The sequence below is a fragment of the Carettochelys insculpta genome, chromosome 4, assembly GCF_033958435.1.
Source record: "Carettochelys insculpta isolate YL-2023 chromosome 4, ASM3395843v1, whole genome shotgun sequence".
In the NCBI taxonomy this organism is placed as follows: domain Eukaryota; kingdom Metazoa; phylum Chordata; order Testudines; family Carettochelyidae; genus Carettochelys; species Carettochelys insculpta.
The window spans coordinates 51,508,836-51,527,189 of NC_134140.1; the positions used below are offsets into that span (position 1 = coordinate 51,508,836).

At 45.3% G+C, this 18,354-nt stretch overlaps 2 protein-coding genes across 11 annotated transcripts in view; one reads left to right on the forward strand and one right to left on the reverse strand.

The window, feature by feature from the left end:
• The window catches only part of CRACD (capping protein inhibiting regulator of actin dynamics), a 101,149-nt gene that overhangs the window by 72,026 nt on the left and 10,769 nt on the right, over positions 1-18,354 (forward strand). Inside the window, exons 5-8 of the mRNA XM_074992807.1 lie at positions 2,276-2,440; positions 7,596-7,664; positions 10,696-10,878; positions 14,057-17,069. Coding sequence (XP_074848908.1) covers positions 2,276-2,440; positions 7,596-7,664; positions 10,696-10,878; positions 14,057-17,069 — 3,430 coding nt within the window. The remainder of the gene's footprint in view (positions 1-2,275; positions 2,441-7,595; positions 7,665-10,695; positions 10,879-14,056; positions 17,070-18,354) is intronic.
• Positions 9,766-18,354, reverse strand: part of AASDH (aminoadipate-semialdehyde dehydrogenase) — a 67,078-nt gene continuing 58,489 nt past the window's right edge. For 8 of the 10 annotated variants that reach the window (XM_074992814.1, XM_074992813.1, XM_074992821.1 and 5 more), the window contains one exon: positions 11,997-12,132. Coding sequence is in view for 2 of the 10 variants with exons in the window: in XM_074992818.1 (XP_074848919.1) it covers positions 11,935-12,132 (198 nt within the window). In the remaining 8 variants the exon portion in view is untranslated. Of the gene's footprint in view, positions 10,826-10,907; positions 12,133-18,354 lie in introns of those variants that run through there. The other 2 variants (XM_074992818.1, XM_074992817.1) reach the window with 2 other exon arrangements.

Sequence of the window (18,354 nt, forward strand, 5' to 3'; positions counted from 1 at the left end):
GAAGGGCATGTACAGATACAAAGTAGAATGCAGACCTAGAGAAGGCCAGTCTAAAAAGACTGGCACTGACTGCTCTGAAAAGGAGACTTTCTACTGAGTTCAGGGGAGCAAGATTTCCTTCTGGGTATCTAAGCAGGTGTGACTTTCCTGTCATTCTTAAATCAGTCCATTGTCACCACTCAAGTCATGTTCAGTCATTCCCTGTCATGATGTGGATGGGCAGCAATACCACACCTGAGAGAGGACATGGAGGAACATCAAACCTAGTTCATCAACCTAGTGATAAAGACATTACTATTTTTTTCCACACCTTGGCTTCAGTAAATCCAGATCAGATTTAGACAAGAATCCAAACTTCTGAATGGTTTATGTGAACTGAGACTGACTCGCTATCCTTTTGAATTTTAACAAAACCTCTCAAAAATTGTTTCCATGCCAAGTGCTTATCTAAATCATACTATTGATTCAGAGCTGTAGTCGTGTCTTTGCTTTACATAATTGCTATTATAACCTACATTTTGTCTTTTTGCAATTCAGAGGGGTAAATTCACAGTAGAGGTCTGTGCCTGTGATTTACTTTCGCAAAAACAGAAGTTACACTCTTGAGCCCCTGTTATGAGTATTCCTTTGTGAATATTTTCAGTGATGGAGAGATCATCTCTGGAGAATATGCTGTCCTTGAAAAAGAACAGGAAAATTACCCCATGGCTTTCTCTTTTAATTGGGTGTGATTCCTATAAATATTCAGGAAGAAAATCAAATACTAAACGTGCCCCTTTCCTATTTTTTTCTAAATCTCGTACTAAAAATGTGTTCTCTTTCAATTTTATTCATTTAGGCATAAGCGTAACAAAAATTACTTTCTGTACATTAAAGAAGGCTCTTCTTATTCGGTGATCCCTGCATCAGCCAGAGTCATTACTGCCAAAAAGCACCAGCCAAAAGGCTCTGTCTCTAGATAGCTGTAAAAACACTCCTTGTTTTGTACCTTTGTCCTTTGTGCAGTTCAAGATAACTTTATGTATAGCCTTTGAGAGAGAAGTTTTTTTAAATCCTCTTTGGAAAAGAAACAGGATTCCATGAAGAGAGAGGGAGAAATGGAAAAGAAGTCAAATGACGAACAAGATACAAAACTCACACCACCTTGTTGACCCTACCAGTGTGTGTGCTGGTTCTCCTTCATGACGTTGCCCTTTGTAAAGCTTCACTGTGGGATTTCTGTGCTCTCTTATATAACAAAAGCCCTGTAGCAAGACTGATGTGGATCTGCAATGGGAATACAGCTGGCCAGCATTTGAAGAAGTGACTAGTGACTTTGGTAATTGCATTTTTGGGAGCTCAACTTGAGACATCTTAGAGCACCCTGTTTTTTTCAGAGGGTAGATACCCTACATTTTCTGACCATGAGGTTCCTTTCATGTGCACTAGTGCCAGTCCTCAAACATTTAAAAATCATGTCTGGGCCCCAAAAATCTTGAGATTTTTTAAAAATACAGTAAATTCTTTCATATCCAGCAGCCGTGGAACCGAGAGGTTGCCAGATATTTGAATATTCTGGATAATAGAGAGGTATACCTAGCAATGCATAAGACTAAAGGAAAAACAAGATTAGATAGTAAGAAACAAAAAAGCATGCAGAGTACTTTATTCACCACCAAGTAGTTTTGTACACTGCAAACTTAAACTGTATTTGTTCTATTTATTTGTATTTACTTTCACTGTACTATACTTACGGAAAATGTAACTAAAATGTACTTATGGTTAAATGCTGGTTATTGGAGAGTTCCTGATGATTGAATGTCAGTTAAGACAGGGTTTACTGTCATACACTTCAGGTGCTTTTTATTGGCTTCTGTGACATACTTGGGTCTTGAATTCAAGATTTGCTCTGCAACCATGAGGCCTACGAGAATACCTTTTTGGTTTTGTTTGAATTAAACTTGATTTTTATGTGTCTGACACCAGAAAACACCAGCATTATGAAAGTCACGATAACATAGCAAGAGTTGGCAACATGGGCACCCAAAATCACTAGTCACATCATTAAACCTTGATCGAAGAGGACAAGAGTTATTACTGATAAGCGTGCTTCCTTTTCTCTGCCTTGTTGTAGTAGCTCTTGAATCTGGAGTTGGTTTATTTTTAGCCCTGTCAATCAGCCTGTTTTTTTTTCAAATTGTTTGCAGAATGTGCAGATTCCATGGGAACAGAGGGCATGTGCAGTAGTGTCAACTTATTTAATTCATGACATAAATACAGTTGTTGTTCTTTTCAGCAACAGCTGTCCAAGACTATTAAATTTGGACAACCACCACAAATGACCATTTCTGAGAGGACAATGGAGGAGGCAAATGCTAATTTTGAAGAAGATGCATTACTCCGTAGCCCAATGGAGACTGAGACTCAGTCAGAAACAGTGCTCTTGAAGAGTGATGATAAAGTAAGCATTTTAAATGGACATATTCACTACATCACACTGTTATTGAAAGCATAGAACTCTTTGGGATATAGATGCAATGAGCAGGCTTTTTAGGTGCAGACATTCAGATTTAGTAGGGCCTTTCAAAATCTACTCTCTAGATTAATGACAAATATGGGCGCTGAGGGTGATATACTTGGTGTCCAGAAAGGGAGGCTGTGATGTTAACTATTCTGATGGCCTACAGATGAATTCCATGGAGGACGTAAGATTGGGCAGACTGGGACATAGCAAAGGTCCATATAGCCCAGTATCCTCCGACTGTGGCCAGTGCCTGATACTCAGAGAGAACGAATGCAACAGATAATCAAACTGTGGTCAATCCCATTGCCCATTCGCAGCTTCTGACAAAGTGAGGCGAGGGGCACCACTGTGAGGGACCTATCCTCAATGAAATCAGCTAGCTCTTTTTTGAATCCAGTTATAACCTTAGCTTTCACAACATCCTCTGGCAAGGAGTTTCATAAGTTGTAAGTTTTGTGCAAAGTACTTGCTTTTATTTGTTTTAAACCTGCTACCTTTTAATTTCATTTGGTGAACCCTAGTCCTTGTGTCAGGAGAAGGAGTAAATAACACATTTTTAGATACTTTCTTCACACCAGTTATGATTCTATAGACCTCTCTCATGTCACTCCTTAGTTGTCTCTCTTTCAAGTTAAAAAGTCCCAATCTTATTAATCTCCCCGCAGACTGTTCAGCTTTATTTCAGAAAGTCTCATCTTTGTACCTCTCTGTCTTCCCTCAGCTTTTCCACATCAGCCGCCATGGTCTCTGAGGGCCAGGAGCTCCTTGCACTGAAAGCTTTCATATGCCACATGCCCATAGAGCAAGTAATCATACGTGCTCCATTGGGTGCAATAAACTGGATAGCCCACCTCGTTGGTGGACTTCTGCCTGCATTCTCTTTAGTCCTGCAGCTTGTTCTTTGCTGATGTTTCATTTTATTGGGGCTTGGTTATGGATTTGACATTTAATGAATGTTGTATGTGTCTAGTCCTGCCTCACACTCTCCCTCTAAACTGCCTTGGAAGCCACTAGCTAGAACAGAGGGCAAACATTACAGCTCTCTGAAGGTCAGGAAAAGGCTGGTGAGACACAGAATACTGGATTCCCCAAAGTGGGAAGTTGTACTCAGTTAGTGCATAGCAGCCTAAAGAGAGAATCCTGTGTGAGAGGGATTAAAGCTGAAACCACTTTGCCAAATGAGCCAGTTATGGGACTAGTGTTTGAGCTGTGGCAACTTCTCTTGAGAAATCTGCCCCTCACAGACTGCAATGAGAGCAAAGATTACTGCACCCAGGGCACTGTGTCTACACTGGAGCAATACAGTGGCACTGCGGCATCATTTGTAGAAAAGCACAAAGCCAGCGGCAAGCTGAGAACAGAACTTAGGCATGCCGATTGTCTGATGCTCAAGCTGAGGTACCTACCAAGCCTTGGATATACTGAGCACCCTGGGAAGTTTGTGGATATGTCTACGCAGTAGCTAGGCATGTGCTTCCCAGAACAGGCAGGCAGGCAGACGTACATTGGGGGCTTGTTTACATTTAAAAGACTGCAGCACAGCTGCATTTTTGCCACTGAGCTGCTTGAACTCTTCAGTGCGGACTCTACCTATGCTGCTGGAAGGCGGTCTCCCCTCGGCATGGGTTAATCCACCTCCCTGAGAAGCTGTAGCTTGGTCTACTGTAGAATTCTTCCATTAACCTAGTGTAACTCACACCGCTACTGGGCGTGGTTCTTTGTCCCATACGGTGGCCTTAGAATGAGTCTCCTCTATAGCCTCTAATGAGAGCCAGCTGGCTTTTAGCTCAAACTGTAGAGGCCCATACACTAAGCTCTGGCAGGCCCCAGGTTTGAGTCTCCCTGGTGGCAGCTATGCTAGTTTAACTGCACTGCTCGGTGGTGGTGGTGGGGCAGGGGGTGGATTTTTCACACCCCAAAGTCTCAGAGTTATGCTGACCTAGTTTTCTAGTGTGGCCCAGGCCTAGTTCTGCTGAGGTAACACACTGAAAATAGCAGTTGGTGGATGAGAAACATGGACTTGCCTCCCAATAATCCAGAGGTAGGGTGCAGAGCCCCAATCTGTCCACAAAGCGCCCCCGCCCCCAACCCCGCAATACTGTGGAACTAAGTGTGTTCCAGCGTCTGTCTAATTTGTCTTGCAGATGCACAGCTCCCCTGTGTATATGTGCACTCCAGAGCTGGGCAGGGCAGAGCTTATTTTCCTATCTGTCCTGTGGGGACGCTGCAAGAAGACATGGCTATCACCCAGATTGTGTTTTTCAGCTACAGCTTTTGGTGGAGGGAGGTTCAGGGGAACTGGGCTTGTAGGGGTTGGCTCACCCAGAGTTCTCCCCAGGGTGTCTCAGGGAGAACATGCCAGAGCTGCAGTGGATTCTTCTTCTCTACCACTGGTGGCTTGGTACGTCTTCTCACCAGCTTTCAAGCATTGCTGGGCCCCTACACAGAGCCATTGGAGGAGATGGCATACCCCAAAGGTGCCCAGGCCCAGAGCCAGCCTCCACCAAACTTCAGTTTGCTGGGTTTTTTTCCCTCTCACTCATTCTGCAGTCTTTGTTTACCATCAGTAGAGTTACTGAATCATATGGAGCAAACAGTGCCATGTAAAGGCTTTCCTAAGATCACCCATATTTTGGCACTAATAAGCCCCTCTACTCACTTGAAGCTTTACAGCACTCAACATCAAAGTGTTTATGGATTTTTCATGCCTCTAAGTTGTGTAGTTATGCTGACCTAACTTTCTAGTGTCAGTCAGGCTTCTGGTTCTTCTCTGTGCTTCCATTTGTACGCAGGAGATAAGAGCCGTGTCTACACGTGCACGCTACTTCGAAGTAGCGGCACTAACTTCGAAATAGCGCCCGTCACGGCTACACGCGTCGGGCGCTATTTCGAAGTTAACTTCGACGTTAGGTGGCGAGACGTCGAAGCCGCTAACCCCATGAGGGGATAGGAATAGCGCCCTACTTCGACGTTCAACGTCGAAGTTGGGACCGTGTAGTCGTTGCGCGTCCCGCAACTTCGAAATAGCGGGGTCCGCCATGGCGGCCATCAGCTGAGGGATTGAGAGATGCTCTCTCTCTCTCGAGCCCCTGCGGGGCTCTATGGTCACCGTGGGCAGCAGCCCTTAGCCCAGGGTTTCTGGCTGCTGCTGCGGCAGCTGGGGATCCATGCTGCAGGCACAGGGTCTGCAACCAGTTGTCGGCTTTGTGTATCTTGTGTTGTTTAGTGCAACTGTGTCTGGGAGGGGCCCTTTAAGGGAGCAGCTTGCTGTTGAGTCCGCCCTGTGACCCTGTCTGCAGCTGTGCCTGGCACCCTTATTTCGATGTGTGCTACTTTGGCGTGTAGACGTTCCCTCGCAGCGCCTATTTCGATGTTGTGCTGCGCAACATCGAAGTTGAACATCGACGTTGCCAGCCCTGGAGGACGTGTAGACGTTATTCATCGAAATAGCCTATTTCGATGTCGCTACATAAGCTATTTCAATGTAGGCTTCACGTGTAGACGTAGCCAAGGATGCATATACATCTTTGTGCCGCACTTGGAGAGCTGCAAATTAGAAGGGCTTAGTAATGTCGGTCTTCTATTTCTTATACTTTGTGTGTTCGTTGTTGTTTAGGTAAATTGGATTAATGGTTTCAGTTCTCAGTTTGGTCTGGTATCTGTTTTGAAAAGCTAATTTTTGAGGATTTCTAGAAATATCTGCTAATGTTGCAGACAAGGAGAATCACAAAGTACACATAAAATGTGTCAAAATTTAAAAACATGGGGTAAAGATCAAGCCACTCATTTCATATTAAAGGTACAAATGGCCTATAATTCATAGCACAAGAAGCGTCACGAGCTCCTGGCTAAAAGTAGTGATTTAAACATGCACTTCAATGCATAAATAGATCAATTCTGTGTTAAGTTAATGCACATAAATGGTTTGGTAATACCTATTTTGGGGACCCAGTATTTTCTGATATAGAGGATAGCTGGCATGCAGGGATCACTTTTGGGGGGGACAGTGCATAGGGGAATGTTGCCTGTCTGGCATGGTGTCAGTTTCTGTGTTGGCCCCACTGAAAACCACTCCAGCTCCATGGAATTTGGTGCCAAGGGGAGTAGGACTGGGAAGGGGATGAAAGCCATATTTCACTGAATTAATTTTCCTCACCAAACCTACAGACTAGAGCAAAGCAAGTTGGTCTGTGGATAAGGCATTGGACCACTAGAAGGAAGCTGGGGCTCTGTTCCTGTGTGAGTTAGTGACTTTGGGGAAATTGTGCCTTTGTTTCCTCTGACCCTTTGGTGTGCCTTGTTCAGTGAGATGGCAAATCTCTGGGACAGGCACAATCTCCTACAGCATGTGTACACAGCACATAGCATAAACTAGGTTAGGGCCACTAGGTGCTATGCTAGTACAAATGCTTAATAATGAAGTCCCTGCAGTCTTCAGTAACTCATGCAGATTCCTCCTCCATGGTTTAGAATCCACTGCCATAAGATGGGGTCTGGTGGCAGATGACATTTAGGGGAGCCCCAGTCAGCACCACCCTTGCAGCTCTAAGGAATCCCTGTCTGATGGGAACAGGTCAAAGAGTGTCTTTGTGGATCCTATTTGGCTACACAGAGGAGGAGTTCATAGGAAGTGCTTAGTTAAAATAGCATTGCCAATTTTTTTCTGTTGATAATTTCTGCCAAAGAGAGGACTGAACTCTTAATTCCATTTTATTCTGATCCATGCTTCAGTCAGGCTAGTACACTGATTCTAAATATGACAGAATGTATTCAAAGCTGCTAGAAATCATGGCATGTTGCACTTTGCTTTTGCTTTAAACGTAATTATTTAGTGCTGAAGAACAAGTGTGAGTTCTTATCTTTTAGCCTGTTGGGTGTCCTTAGTCTGATATCTACAGAATCTTTCTTCAAGACAGCTGTAAGATTATAACAGCTAGACGAGAAAACCATGGTATTAAGAACTTTGCATCCATCAGGTCTGTGGTGTAAGTGGGGTGGAGTAAAAGTCTTAATGGATGTTTTCACTGTGATTTCACGCCCCCTTTAAATTCTTTACATTCTAATACCTTGCTACGCTGATCTTGTTTTCTAGCCAAATGACACTCTGGACTCATTAAACCTTATGCATGCGCCTGGAACAGGAGGTGAAGTGGAAGAGAAGGTAACAAGACATGAATAATTAGTTGAAGTTGTATCAATTTTTTTTCTATTTTGATTAGTTTTTCCTCCTTTGTTTTATTTTTTAGAAAACTGCCAGTTATCTTGTTGTTGTATTTGGTTTTATTGTCACAAATTCATTTAAAACTGCAGTGACAGCATGTAATTCTTATGTACTGCAGTTGAGGAGACACTGCTAAATGATTTGTGATTGAACTTGGGAAGTCTGTTTCTATGATAATAGGTGACTACAAAAAACAAAAACACACAGCTCCATCTTCTCTAGTCTTTAGCCATTTCTGCATGTGAATTATTGCAGAACCATCATTTTCGTAAGTGCTTGTACTTCCCTATTATGCCAACATGTAATTTAATAAGGCTATGCAAAATATTTTAAGGATCTTTAAACAACTGATCATAAGGCTGTTAACACTGTGACCTACAGAAAGAGGGAACATGTCCCTGAGGTAAGCTCTGAGAAGGCAGAGACAGCTGAGAGGAGAGAGAGGAGCCCTTTGCACCTTTATTGGCAGGTAGTAGTAGTAGTGTATCTGCAGGGAGGGAAAGGAGGAGTCGTCTCCCTTAGTTGAGACAGCTCTAAGTGAAAGCAAAAGCCAAATAGTTTGCTGCAGAACAAAGCTTAGACACCTCTGTACAGAATGCAAGGAAGGCCATCCTCAGTAGTGCCTCAGATAAAAAGAACAGGGAGAGGCTCTTTGTAGAAGAGTGGAGAATGTATACATATGCCCCATTTGGTATAAAACAGAAGCCCTGGTGTGATGCTTATGCCAGTAGCCCACGACTGCCCTTTTGCAGGTCACTTGGCAACAGATATATGAAAGGTTAAAGGGAAAAATTTTTTGGTCTAAAATTCAAAATGATGTAAAGGAAAAACTTGACTAATGTCAAAAGTGGAAAACGCCCTGTAGGGCACTGCAGGGCTCGCGTGCATCCTTTACCAGTAATCAAACCAGCATTCTTCAGGATTGCCACAGATATCATAGGGCCCTTACTCCAGCCAGCCCAGAGGGGGAAAAGGTTTAGTAATGCTGGATTTTGCCACCAGGTGCCCTGCAGCCTTGTCTAATGTGGAAGATGCAACACTTGGTAAGGCACATTCTCTGTGTCCAGCAGGGTGGGTTTTCCAAAGGACATTGGATCCTGGGCTCCAATGTCATGCCCCATCTACTGGATGAGTTGCATCGGATGTGTTGGTTAGAGCAATTGAAATGTGCCCCACATCATCCAGACATAAATAGATGATCTAAGAGGTTCAGTAGGACCCTGAAATCTGTGCTAATAAAGTTATGTGAACAAGAAGGCATGTGACTAGGCATAATGCTACCCTGCCTTTTTGTTTGCTTGCCAGGCGGTGCCACAAGAATGCACATAGTTTGTCCAGTGTAACCTCCTGTATGGGGGAAAAGGGTCAGAGTTCCCCTGGATCTCATTAGCTACTCCTGGGAGTTTGGCACGGAAGCAGAGAGGAACTGGTAGCTGAATAAGTACAAAGGTTTGAGGAGGATTTAAAGTCTGTGCTGGGGATAGTGCAGCAACATCTCCCAGAAAAGCCAAGTAGCTCAGAATTGTTTTTTCATTAAATCTTGTGTGGCAGACTGCTGCCCGTCGGCTGCAGAGACCTGATAGAAGGCAGCTATTCTGGATGCTGGGCTAATGCTTTTCTGTTCCCTGAGTAAGCCCATTTAGGGCAGGCAGCTGAGGCTAATCAACACCCATGGCCAGCTGAAACTCTGGACTTCCTATAAAAAGCTTCCCCCTAGGCAGCAGGGTGGGGGGAAGGAGTTGGCAGGTGCACAGGGGAGAAGGCTGGAGCAGAGCAGCACTAAAGGTTACTATGGGAAAGTGGCCCAGAGTGAGGTTGCTACATTGGGGCAGGGGAAAGGCCCTGCCAGCTGCCTCTTGTCCTCTTAGGGACCCTGGGCTGGAGTCCAGGGTAGAGGGTGGGTCTGAACTCCCCCCACCCTTCCCCAGAGGGCTACCTCACTGAAGCAGGCAAAAGCCTGCAAGGGGGCCTGTTTTACCCCCCCGCATCCCCCCGGACTTGCCCATGATGAGAAGGGCTCACTAAATGGAGACACCTGCCACCGTGAGTCTCTGAGGCACAACAGGGAACTGCCAGGAAGCACAGGGGAATCTGTCACACTGTCTAGTTGTCTTGAACCTGCTGAACATTCATTTTTGCAAACACAATGACATGTTTTCCACTAACATTTGTTACAGGTTATTGTAAGATCATATGAACTTTCATATGCTTTTCAAAAGTAAGCTCATTATTAAGGTAAATTCTTAGTTCCAATTATCACAACATAAGGTTTTGTGCTGATTACAGGAAGTTTAATGCTGTCAAGGTGTCTGATGCATGCCCAGAAGCAAGGACATACTGACCTTATATATATGGCAAAATTTCTGAGCATCCTAGATTTACCAAAGGCATATTAGCAAATAGCCTTAGACACTAAGCGCAGAAAAATCTCCCTCCGTTACTGATTTGGGACTTTTTGAGTTGAAAGTATTACTAGAATGGTGAATCCTGTGCTCCCAGCACCATAAGGATTGGCCCAAACTAGTTCCACTGCTATGGCTAACCTCCCCAAGAGAGCGTGAGAGAGTGTGGGGAAGAGGGGTGCAAAAATGGGAGGCCATGCTCTTGACTTGCTTCCTTAGCTGCCAGCATGGCCTGCCTGAGACATTAAATTTTCCGTCATTTCCCACTGAGGTGCTGCTGCAGCACTCTCTGCTGAAGACTCCTGTAACGTTTACATTGGTGTGTTTAGACCTTTCTATTTTGGCCATTTTTGATGTAACCTTACACAAACATGCATGGTGGGAATTACTTACAGAATAACTGTTTAACATTTTGGCAAACTTAAAATGTTCACAGGACTATTGCTGGACATTCTGTCTTTGTGTTTTTGCTGCCACCTTTTTGAATGTGTACTTGCAGGAATGTCTAGTATTTTAAGTCATGCTGTATGGTTTTAATGAGGGCTACTTTGTCCTTATGGTACAAGCAGGTCACTCCGGTCAAACTGTCTCGGCCAAAAAGACACATTTCTTCTGCTGGCACAATTGAATCAATCAACCTTGATGCAGTGCCCCAGGGAGTGGCTCGTCTGGACAACAGCGCAGCTAAGCACAAGCTCTCTGTAAAGCCAAAAAAACAGAGGCTGTCAAAAAAACACAGAAGATTAACAAAGGTATTGAATTCATCTGGGTGATCAAATGGTGAGATTAGATGCTGTTTTAGAAATGGTAACTCAGTACAGGTTGAACCTCTCTAGTCCGGTGCATTCTGGTCCAGCAACATCTGTAATCCAGCATGATTTCAGTTAGCTGGGCAAGCACTTATCATGGGTGTAGCCAAGTTTCCTAAGGTCCTGTAAAGTGTGTTTACAGCCACCAATCCTGGCTTTCAGTGTTCTGTATTATTTATCTCTAATTTACCCTAAATGTCTCCTAAGAGCCCAGTAAGCAGTGGAAGTGTTAGTAATGCTGCTAGACACCATTGACCTCCCACGGTCTAGCAAATTTTCTCGTTCAGCACTGGTCATGTCCTGAGGGTGCTGGACTACAGAAGCTCAACATGTACTCACAAAATAGTCGCAATTGAAAATGATGTGATCGGTGCTAGGTATGATCCAGTCCTGGCCATGGTTGCATAGCTCCTGGGAGCTCTTTGCAAAAACTCCTGAGTGATTTCACAGCATAAGTTTTGTCTTCACTGCAAAACCAAGCATGAGATTTTTATATTGGGAGAGCTTAAGCTAGCTGTCTGAAGGTAAAATACTGGTGGAGACAAGGGACAGGAGTGTTTTGCCTCAGCGTAGCTATCTGGGGTGGATGATGTGCTGCACGCATTCTTGAGAGCTCTGGGAGGGACTGTAAGTGTGCAATGTGCTCTCTTCCACACAACCAGCCAGTTCCATTGCTCTGTGTCATGGGAGGGGGCCATGGTCCTTTCTCTTTTCTCTTCCTCCCTCTCAATAGCACCAGTGGAGCTCCAAGGGGTGCTAGAAGGCAGAGGGCCTCAGGCACCCTTCCCCTCCTGATGTGACTCTGCCATAATCTGGCCATTGGGCTTTCCAAATAAATACTTCATATCCAAGTGATGTTAGAAAAAACAAAATTTGCCCTTGTATAGGTGCTGGCATTCTGCGTGTAGAGCAATCCAGGTAAAAGGCTGCAAGAAAAGGCAACAAAGGACTGAGCCTATTCCAGTTTCTCACATCCTGTGCTGCAGCCACTTGAGTCTCCTATCCTGTTGACCCATATTCACAAGAGGGTATTTCGCAGCCCAGGGTGGAGTTCGGTGCCTGGCTGATGGAAGGAGCTCCCGCCTCTCTCCTCAGTGCCTTCCCTCCACTCCGCAGAGAGCTGTAAGGGGCCACTTGGCAGCTTCCCTGGAGTTTGAAACGGGACCTCCTAGGCTTGCTTTCTGAGAATTTGCTTTCCTGAAAAAAACATAAAAGGGAGAGAAGAGAAGGGCAGGTTGCTGCTGCGCTGGACACTTATTCATAGGACAGCAAGAGAGAGAAAAGAGCACAGCTGGCTCCACTGTTTGCTTTGCTCTGTCTGCTTCACCTTCCTCCTCTGTAGCAAGAAACCTGCTGGTCCAGCAGCTCCTTCCCCCTCAACTAACAGAAGACATTCTAATGGTAATGCTGTTGGGTGAGGAGCTGCGGAGTTGTGGTGTAGCCTGGTAGGGTCTAAGTAAGGTCCATGGAGCTGTCTAAAGCACACCCTGCACTGGGCAAAGAGTGGATCACCTGCTTGCCCAAAACCCATCAATCTCCTGGCATGGCTGTGTCAAGCTGATATGCAAGAAACAAGCTGGCTGTCAGGGGCAGGCTGTGGTGCAGGACTTTGTATGTTTTCTGCAGGTATTGCAGCTGAGTCAAAGCTGTTGATAGAGAAGCAAACGTGGAATGAACAGGAAATGGAGGATTCATTTCCACTGCATTTGGGAACCTGCTTCCCTGCTTGGGTAGCCAGACATGTGCTAACTCTGCCTGAGCTAGCACATGACAAATAGCAGGCTAGCCAGGAGTAGCTCTGGCTAATGGCCAGGTACAAACCTGCCTGGAATCCCCGGGTATACACTTGGATGGCAAGTTTGAGCCGCTGGCTGCACCACCTCATAACTACAGTATGTACTTTCAGTACACTAGCTTGAGCAGAGCTAGCCCATCTGTGTACTCAAGCTGGGAAGTACATGTTCTGCCACAGAGCAGACATGCCCTTACAACAGACAAAATACTTCTGCATCACTAACACGCCGGGTGGCATCCCATGTAATCACAATGGCTCTCTTCATTAAACAGCAGTCCTCACACCTCTCATCTAGCACAGGAAAAACTGGGACTCTCCAGCTTTGCCATGATTTTTAGGTTGCTCCCAGATTCCTGCACTGGAACCACCTGCGAGCCCCAACTCACTGGGGTTTTGCTAAGCTGGGCAGAGAATAGCAGACATGCATTTGTTTCCTCTCCCGGTTCCTCCTATGCTTGCCATCATACACAGCTATTTTTTGCAGGGCTGCATGCTCCTTCTGTGGGAACAGCCAGCTCTGGTAAGAGAATGGATACAATGCTATTGAACAGATAATGTTTTTGAGCCTTAACAAAACAAACACTGGAGACTACAAAGTGGTAAAATGTGGGACAGTACTGGAAATGGGAATGTTATCATCTAAAACACTTTCACACCGTGAGGGACCGAAGTGAGGCCTGCTGGCTGAGCGAAGCCCTCTGATTGAGGCCACCTTCGTGTGGCCTGTGGTGATCACGATTCCAGCATACAATATTCCTCAACAAACCCAGCAGCTCCTTAGCTTTTGACTTTGGTGGTATGTGCTTCAGACCCAGGTTTATGAGGAGGGTGGTTGCTGCCTGCTCCCTTTTACACAAATGAGGTGAGGCCTTTAGATTTCCCTGATGGTGCTCCTGCAGGTCTTGATTAGTCAGAAACTGGGAACCACTGATTTACATGTTAGCGTAAACCATGGTTTAGTGATTAATATTAGTGTTGTGATAGTCTGTAAAAGAGAGGACCTGATGGTAATGCCTGTAAAGGGGTGAAAAAGATCAACCAACATGTTGTCCAGTTACTCTAATATAACAATGGGTTGTGATGCTGCAACCCATCAGCTACTGTATGTAGACTCTGTACTCATACGGTAGAAATATGACTTTCTAACATAGGATGAAAGTAAAATCTATATCTCAAACCAATTGCTAAAGAAACACTGACTAGTTAGCTCACAACTGATCAGTTGATCATTCTGTACAGTGAATGTTACAATCTAAAATACTTTGAAGAAAGGGACCAATACTTAATATTAAATAACTAACTCTTATTTTTTTCCTCCAACGTTAGGAGTCACAAAGTATCACTGTGATGGAGTTTGAGCAAGAAAATCCAGAAACTCACCATTACAGAGAGAGATTCGCAGATGAAAATGGCCACATTGTCAGCGCTAAACCAATCCAAAACCGAGAGGGGCAACAGCAGTTTGAGTTAGTGGATGAGAAGAGAAAGCAAGGAGATCACTGGAGAATGCCTGAGATTGAAGAAAAGAGACATCTGAAAGAACAAAGATGCCAGGAAGTTGAAGAGATGCAAAAGGAACAGGAGACGAAGTGTTGTGAGAAAGAGAAAAGGCAGCACCTCCGTGAGGAGGAGAAAAATTTGAAAACAGAAGAGCAGAGGCATCAGGAGGTTGAGAAAAGACAAGAAGAATGGAGACTAAAGGAACTGGAGGAGCAGAGAAGATGGGAAGAGCAGAGGCAATGGGAACTGGAGGAGCAGAGGCAATGGGAACTGGAGGAGCAGAAAAGGCTGGAGGAGCAGAGGCGGCGGGAACTGGAGGAGCAGAAAAGGCTGGAGGAGCAGAGGCGGCGGGAACTGGAGGAGCAGAAAAGGCTGGAGGAGCAGAGACAACGGGAACTGGAGGAGCAGAAAAGGCTGGAGGAGCAGAGACAACGGGAACTGGAGGAGCAGAGGCAACGGGAACTGGAGGAGCAGAAAAGGCTGGAGGAGCAGAGGCAGCGGGAACTGGAGGAGCAGAAAAGGCTGGAGGAGCAGAGGCAATGGGAACTGGAAGAGCAGAGGCGGCGGGAACTGGAGGAGCAGAAAAGACTGGAGGAGCAGAGGCAACGGGAACTGGAAGAGCAAAAAATAAAAGGGCTGGAAGAACAAAGGGGTCATAAGATTGAAAAACAGCATGAGGAGGAAGGAGAAAAGAGACAAATGGAACAACAAAGACAAGAATTAAAAGAACAGAGGCAAGAACTTGAGAAAAGGCATCTTCAGGCTGAAGAGAAGCTGCAGGAGGAAGAAGCTGAGAGACTGGAAGAACAAAGCCAGAATCAGCAAGAAAAAAAGAAAAGAAAAGAAGAACAAAGAAGACAGGAGCCAGCAAAACAAACACACCTCGAGAGTGAAGAGAGAGCACAACAGGGAGGGCTTAAAATAAGGCAAGAGGACTCAAATGAACAAGAACTGGAAGAAATGTATGTAGATGGACAAGAGTACCCAGAAAAGCAAAAAGAACAAGAGCAAGCCTTATGGCAGCAACAGGACAAAGAAGAAGGGAGCTCTGAGGATGCTGGGATGGAGAAGCAGCCTCAAGAACCAAACCAACAAAAAACAAAACAGTCACAGGAAGGAAAAGAAACTGCACAAGAAATAACACCAAAACAGAAGAGAGAAATTGAAACTGAAGAGCAGAAGATAGGTGAAGAACTAAGGTGGCAGGAAGTAGAGGAAAGGCAGGCTATGCACCGACCATTCACATTTCAAGTGTCATCAGGAGATAAACAGATCATATTTCAGAAAGTAAATTTGAGCCCTGTTACCCCTGTCAAAGAGGCAGCACACTATTCTGCCCTCAAAGAATCCAAGGCCCATAAATGTAGCAAAGGTTCTGATACACTCCCCTCCTCTTTCTGTGTCCCCCACACAGCTATTTTGGTTACTGGAGCACAGCTCTGTGGCACTGCTGTAAACCTGAATCAGATTAAAGATACAGCTTGTAAATCTTTACTTGGCTTGACAGAAGAAAGAAAAAACATGGATATTCCCCCATCAGAAAACAACCAGAAAACTAATCTTGATCCCAAACCTAGCCACGGTAAAATGAAGTATATAAAGGAGACAAACAACCAGGACATATTAGCTGAATGGGCTTCCATTAGATCTAGAATCCTAAAGAATGCAGAAAACAGCAAGCTAAGTGAGAGAGACCGAGTAAGCATCTCTAGACACAGTGATGACTGGACACCCAAAGGACGAGGCAGTTCTCATGGCAATTTAAGGAAAACTCTATCTGCAAATGCAAAATTTTCCATCACACCAGCATGGCAGAAATTTTCAGAAACCTCAAAAGCCAGCACAGATGCTGGGAGTGCAAGCAGTGCAGAAGGTACTGAATCACAGAACACAAGAAAAAAGACAGATTCATCCCATGATGCAAAAGATGATGTAGCTGCTCATACAGCAATTCTAGCTTGTAAAGATAATGTGACTGAAGTGGCTATGAAGAGTGAAACACATCTAGAAATGGCACACTCCACAGAAGGCTATAAGTTTGCCAAAGATCTTCCATCTTTCCTTGTTCCAAGCCCCTCTCATTCTCTGGGAAAAGCACTGCCCCAATCAGAGTCTCCAGCTGCTTTGGAAAGTCAGCAGAGCAGTGGCGGAAGAAAATTGGATAAAGCAGTGCCAAATGAAGAAGAAAATGTTTCGCCATTTGGGATAAAGTTAAGGAGGACAAATTACTCACTGCGTTTCAACTACGATCAACAGGCAGAGCAGAAGAAAAAGAAAAGATACAGTGCAGGAGATAGTTTTGATGGTGTACTTGCCCCACTAGTTACAACAGAAAGTGGAAGAGAAACCATTAATACCACTCTGAAAGACCACGTATCCCCTAGCCTAGCGAAAGGGGATGTCACTGGTCATGTTTTAAAAGACTATTCAAATAATGTTTCAGAGGACTCTCACGCAACAGTTCTGCTGCCGTATCCAGCCACCACCAGCCAGATTCTTTTACCTAGTCATGAGAAATCTGCATGTAAATCATCACTCCAACAGAAACCTGCGTTAGCTCCAAAACCCACAAACCAGACCCCGCCACCCTCTCCCCTCTCTAAGACAAACAGATCAAACATAGCTGACGCCTTAAGTCAAAGTGGGGCTAAAACTGAATTAGACACTGTCTGGAAAAAAGAAGGCATTAAAGTGAGTGTTGTGCACTCACTAGCACAGAACGAGAACAGAAGTGAAGAGGAAGAAACCAGAGAAAAGAAATCGTTTTTCCCATCTATCACCATGCCCTGGAGAGAGAGAGCTGACAAAAAGCCCGAGCCACTGAAAAAAGCTATGCCACGTAAGTGTCATGTGTAACTATGGGCCATGTTTCCAGAGAGAGGCTGCAAGTTTTTGTGCAAAATGTTGACTTTAAATGTAGACATACTAATTCTGCTTAATACCCCTTCTTTAAACCATACTTTGAGGACTGCAGTAACTCACCCATCAATCAGCGGTCTATTGCAGGAATGGGTAAGTAAGGTCCTGCGGTTTGCAAATCAGATTGTCATTATTTGCCAACTGGCATGCCTGCGGGCCTGCATAGGGCCGTGTCTACACTAGCCCCAAACTTCGAAATGGCCACGCAAATGGCCATTTCGAAGTTTACTCATGAAGCGCTGAAATGCATATTCAGCGCTTCATTAGCGTGCAGGCGGCTGTGGCACTTGGAAATTGATGCGCCTCGCCGCCACATGGCTTGTCCCGACGGGGCTCCCTTTTGAAAGGACCCTGCCTATTTCGAAGTCCCCTTATTCCCATGAGCTGATGGGAATAAGGGGACTTCGAAGTAGGCGGGGTCCTTGCAAAAGGGAGCCCCGTCGGGACGAGCCGCGCGGCGGCAAGGTGCGTCAATTTCCAAGTGCTGCGGCCGCCCATACACTAATGAATCGCTGAATATGCATTTCAGCGCTTCATGAGTAAACTTCGAAATGGCCATTTGCATGGCCATTTCGAAGTCTGGGGCTAGTGCAGACGTGGCCTAGATGTCCTGCAGAATTTAAAAAAAAAAATCTATATGCAGAGTGAGGAGGGGAAACGGGGTAGGGGAGAGAGAGAAGCTGCCTTCTGCCTTTCTCAGGGCCAGACCAACCAATCAGAGCTTAATCTCCTCCTCCCCAACCCTTACTGGGAGCAACTGGTCAGCTTCCCTGTGTCTTCCCCTCTCCCCAGATGTCTTCCCGGGGTGGGGAACCTAGAACCCAGGGGGCTTGATCGAAACTGAGAGGCTCAGGGCTTGCTCCACACCCCCCCCCCCCCACCCCAGCAGAGGACCATGGGGAACCATGGGTATGTTACACTATGGGTCATGTATTTTTTTTTTTAGGCAACTTGTATGCATCTTTATAAACTGCTGCGGTGTAGACCCTCTGTTGTAGTGTGGGGGCTTTGTGCTCTACTACTGGCAGATCCGTGTAAGAGAACAGGGGCTCATCAGAGGGACCCTGCACTGGCACAGAGAAAGTATAGGGGCTTGTCAGCACAAGGGGTATGTTCATCGTTTCCCTGTGTCCTACTGCTTGTCAGTTGCTGTATTGTGGAGGAAGAGCTGAAGGCCCAGCATAGTTTGTACATGGGTGGTGGGT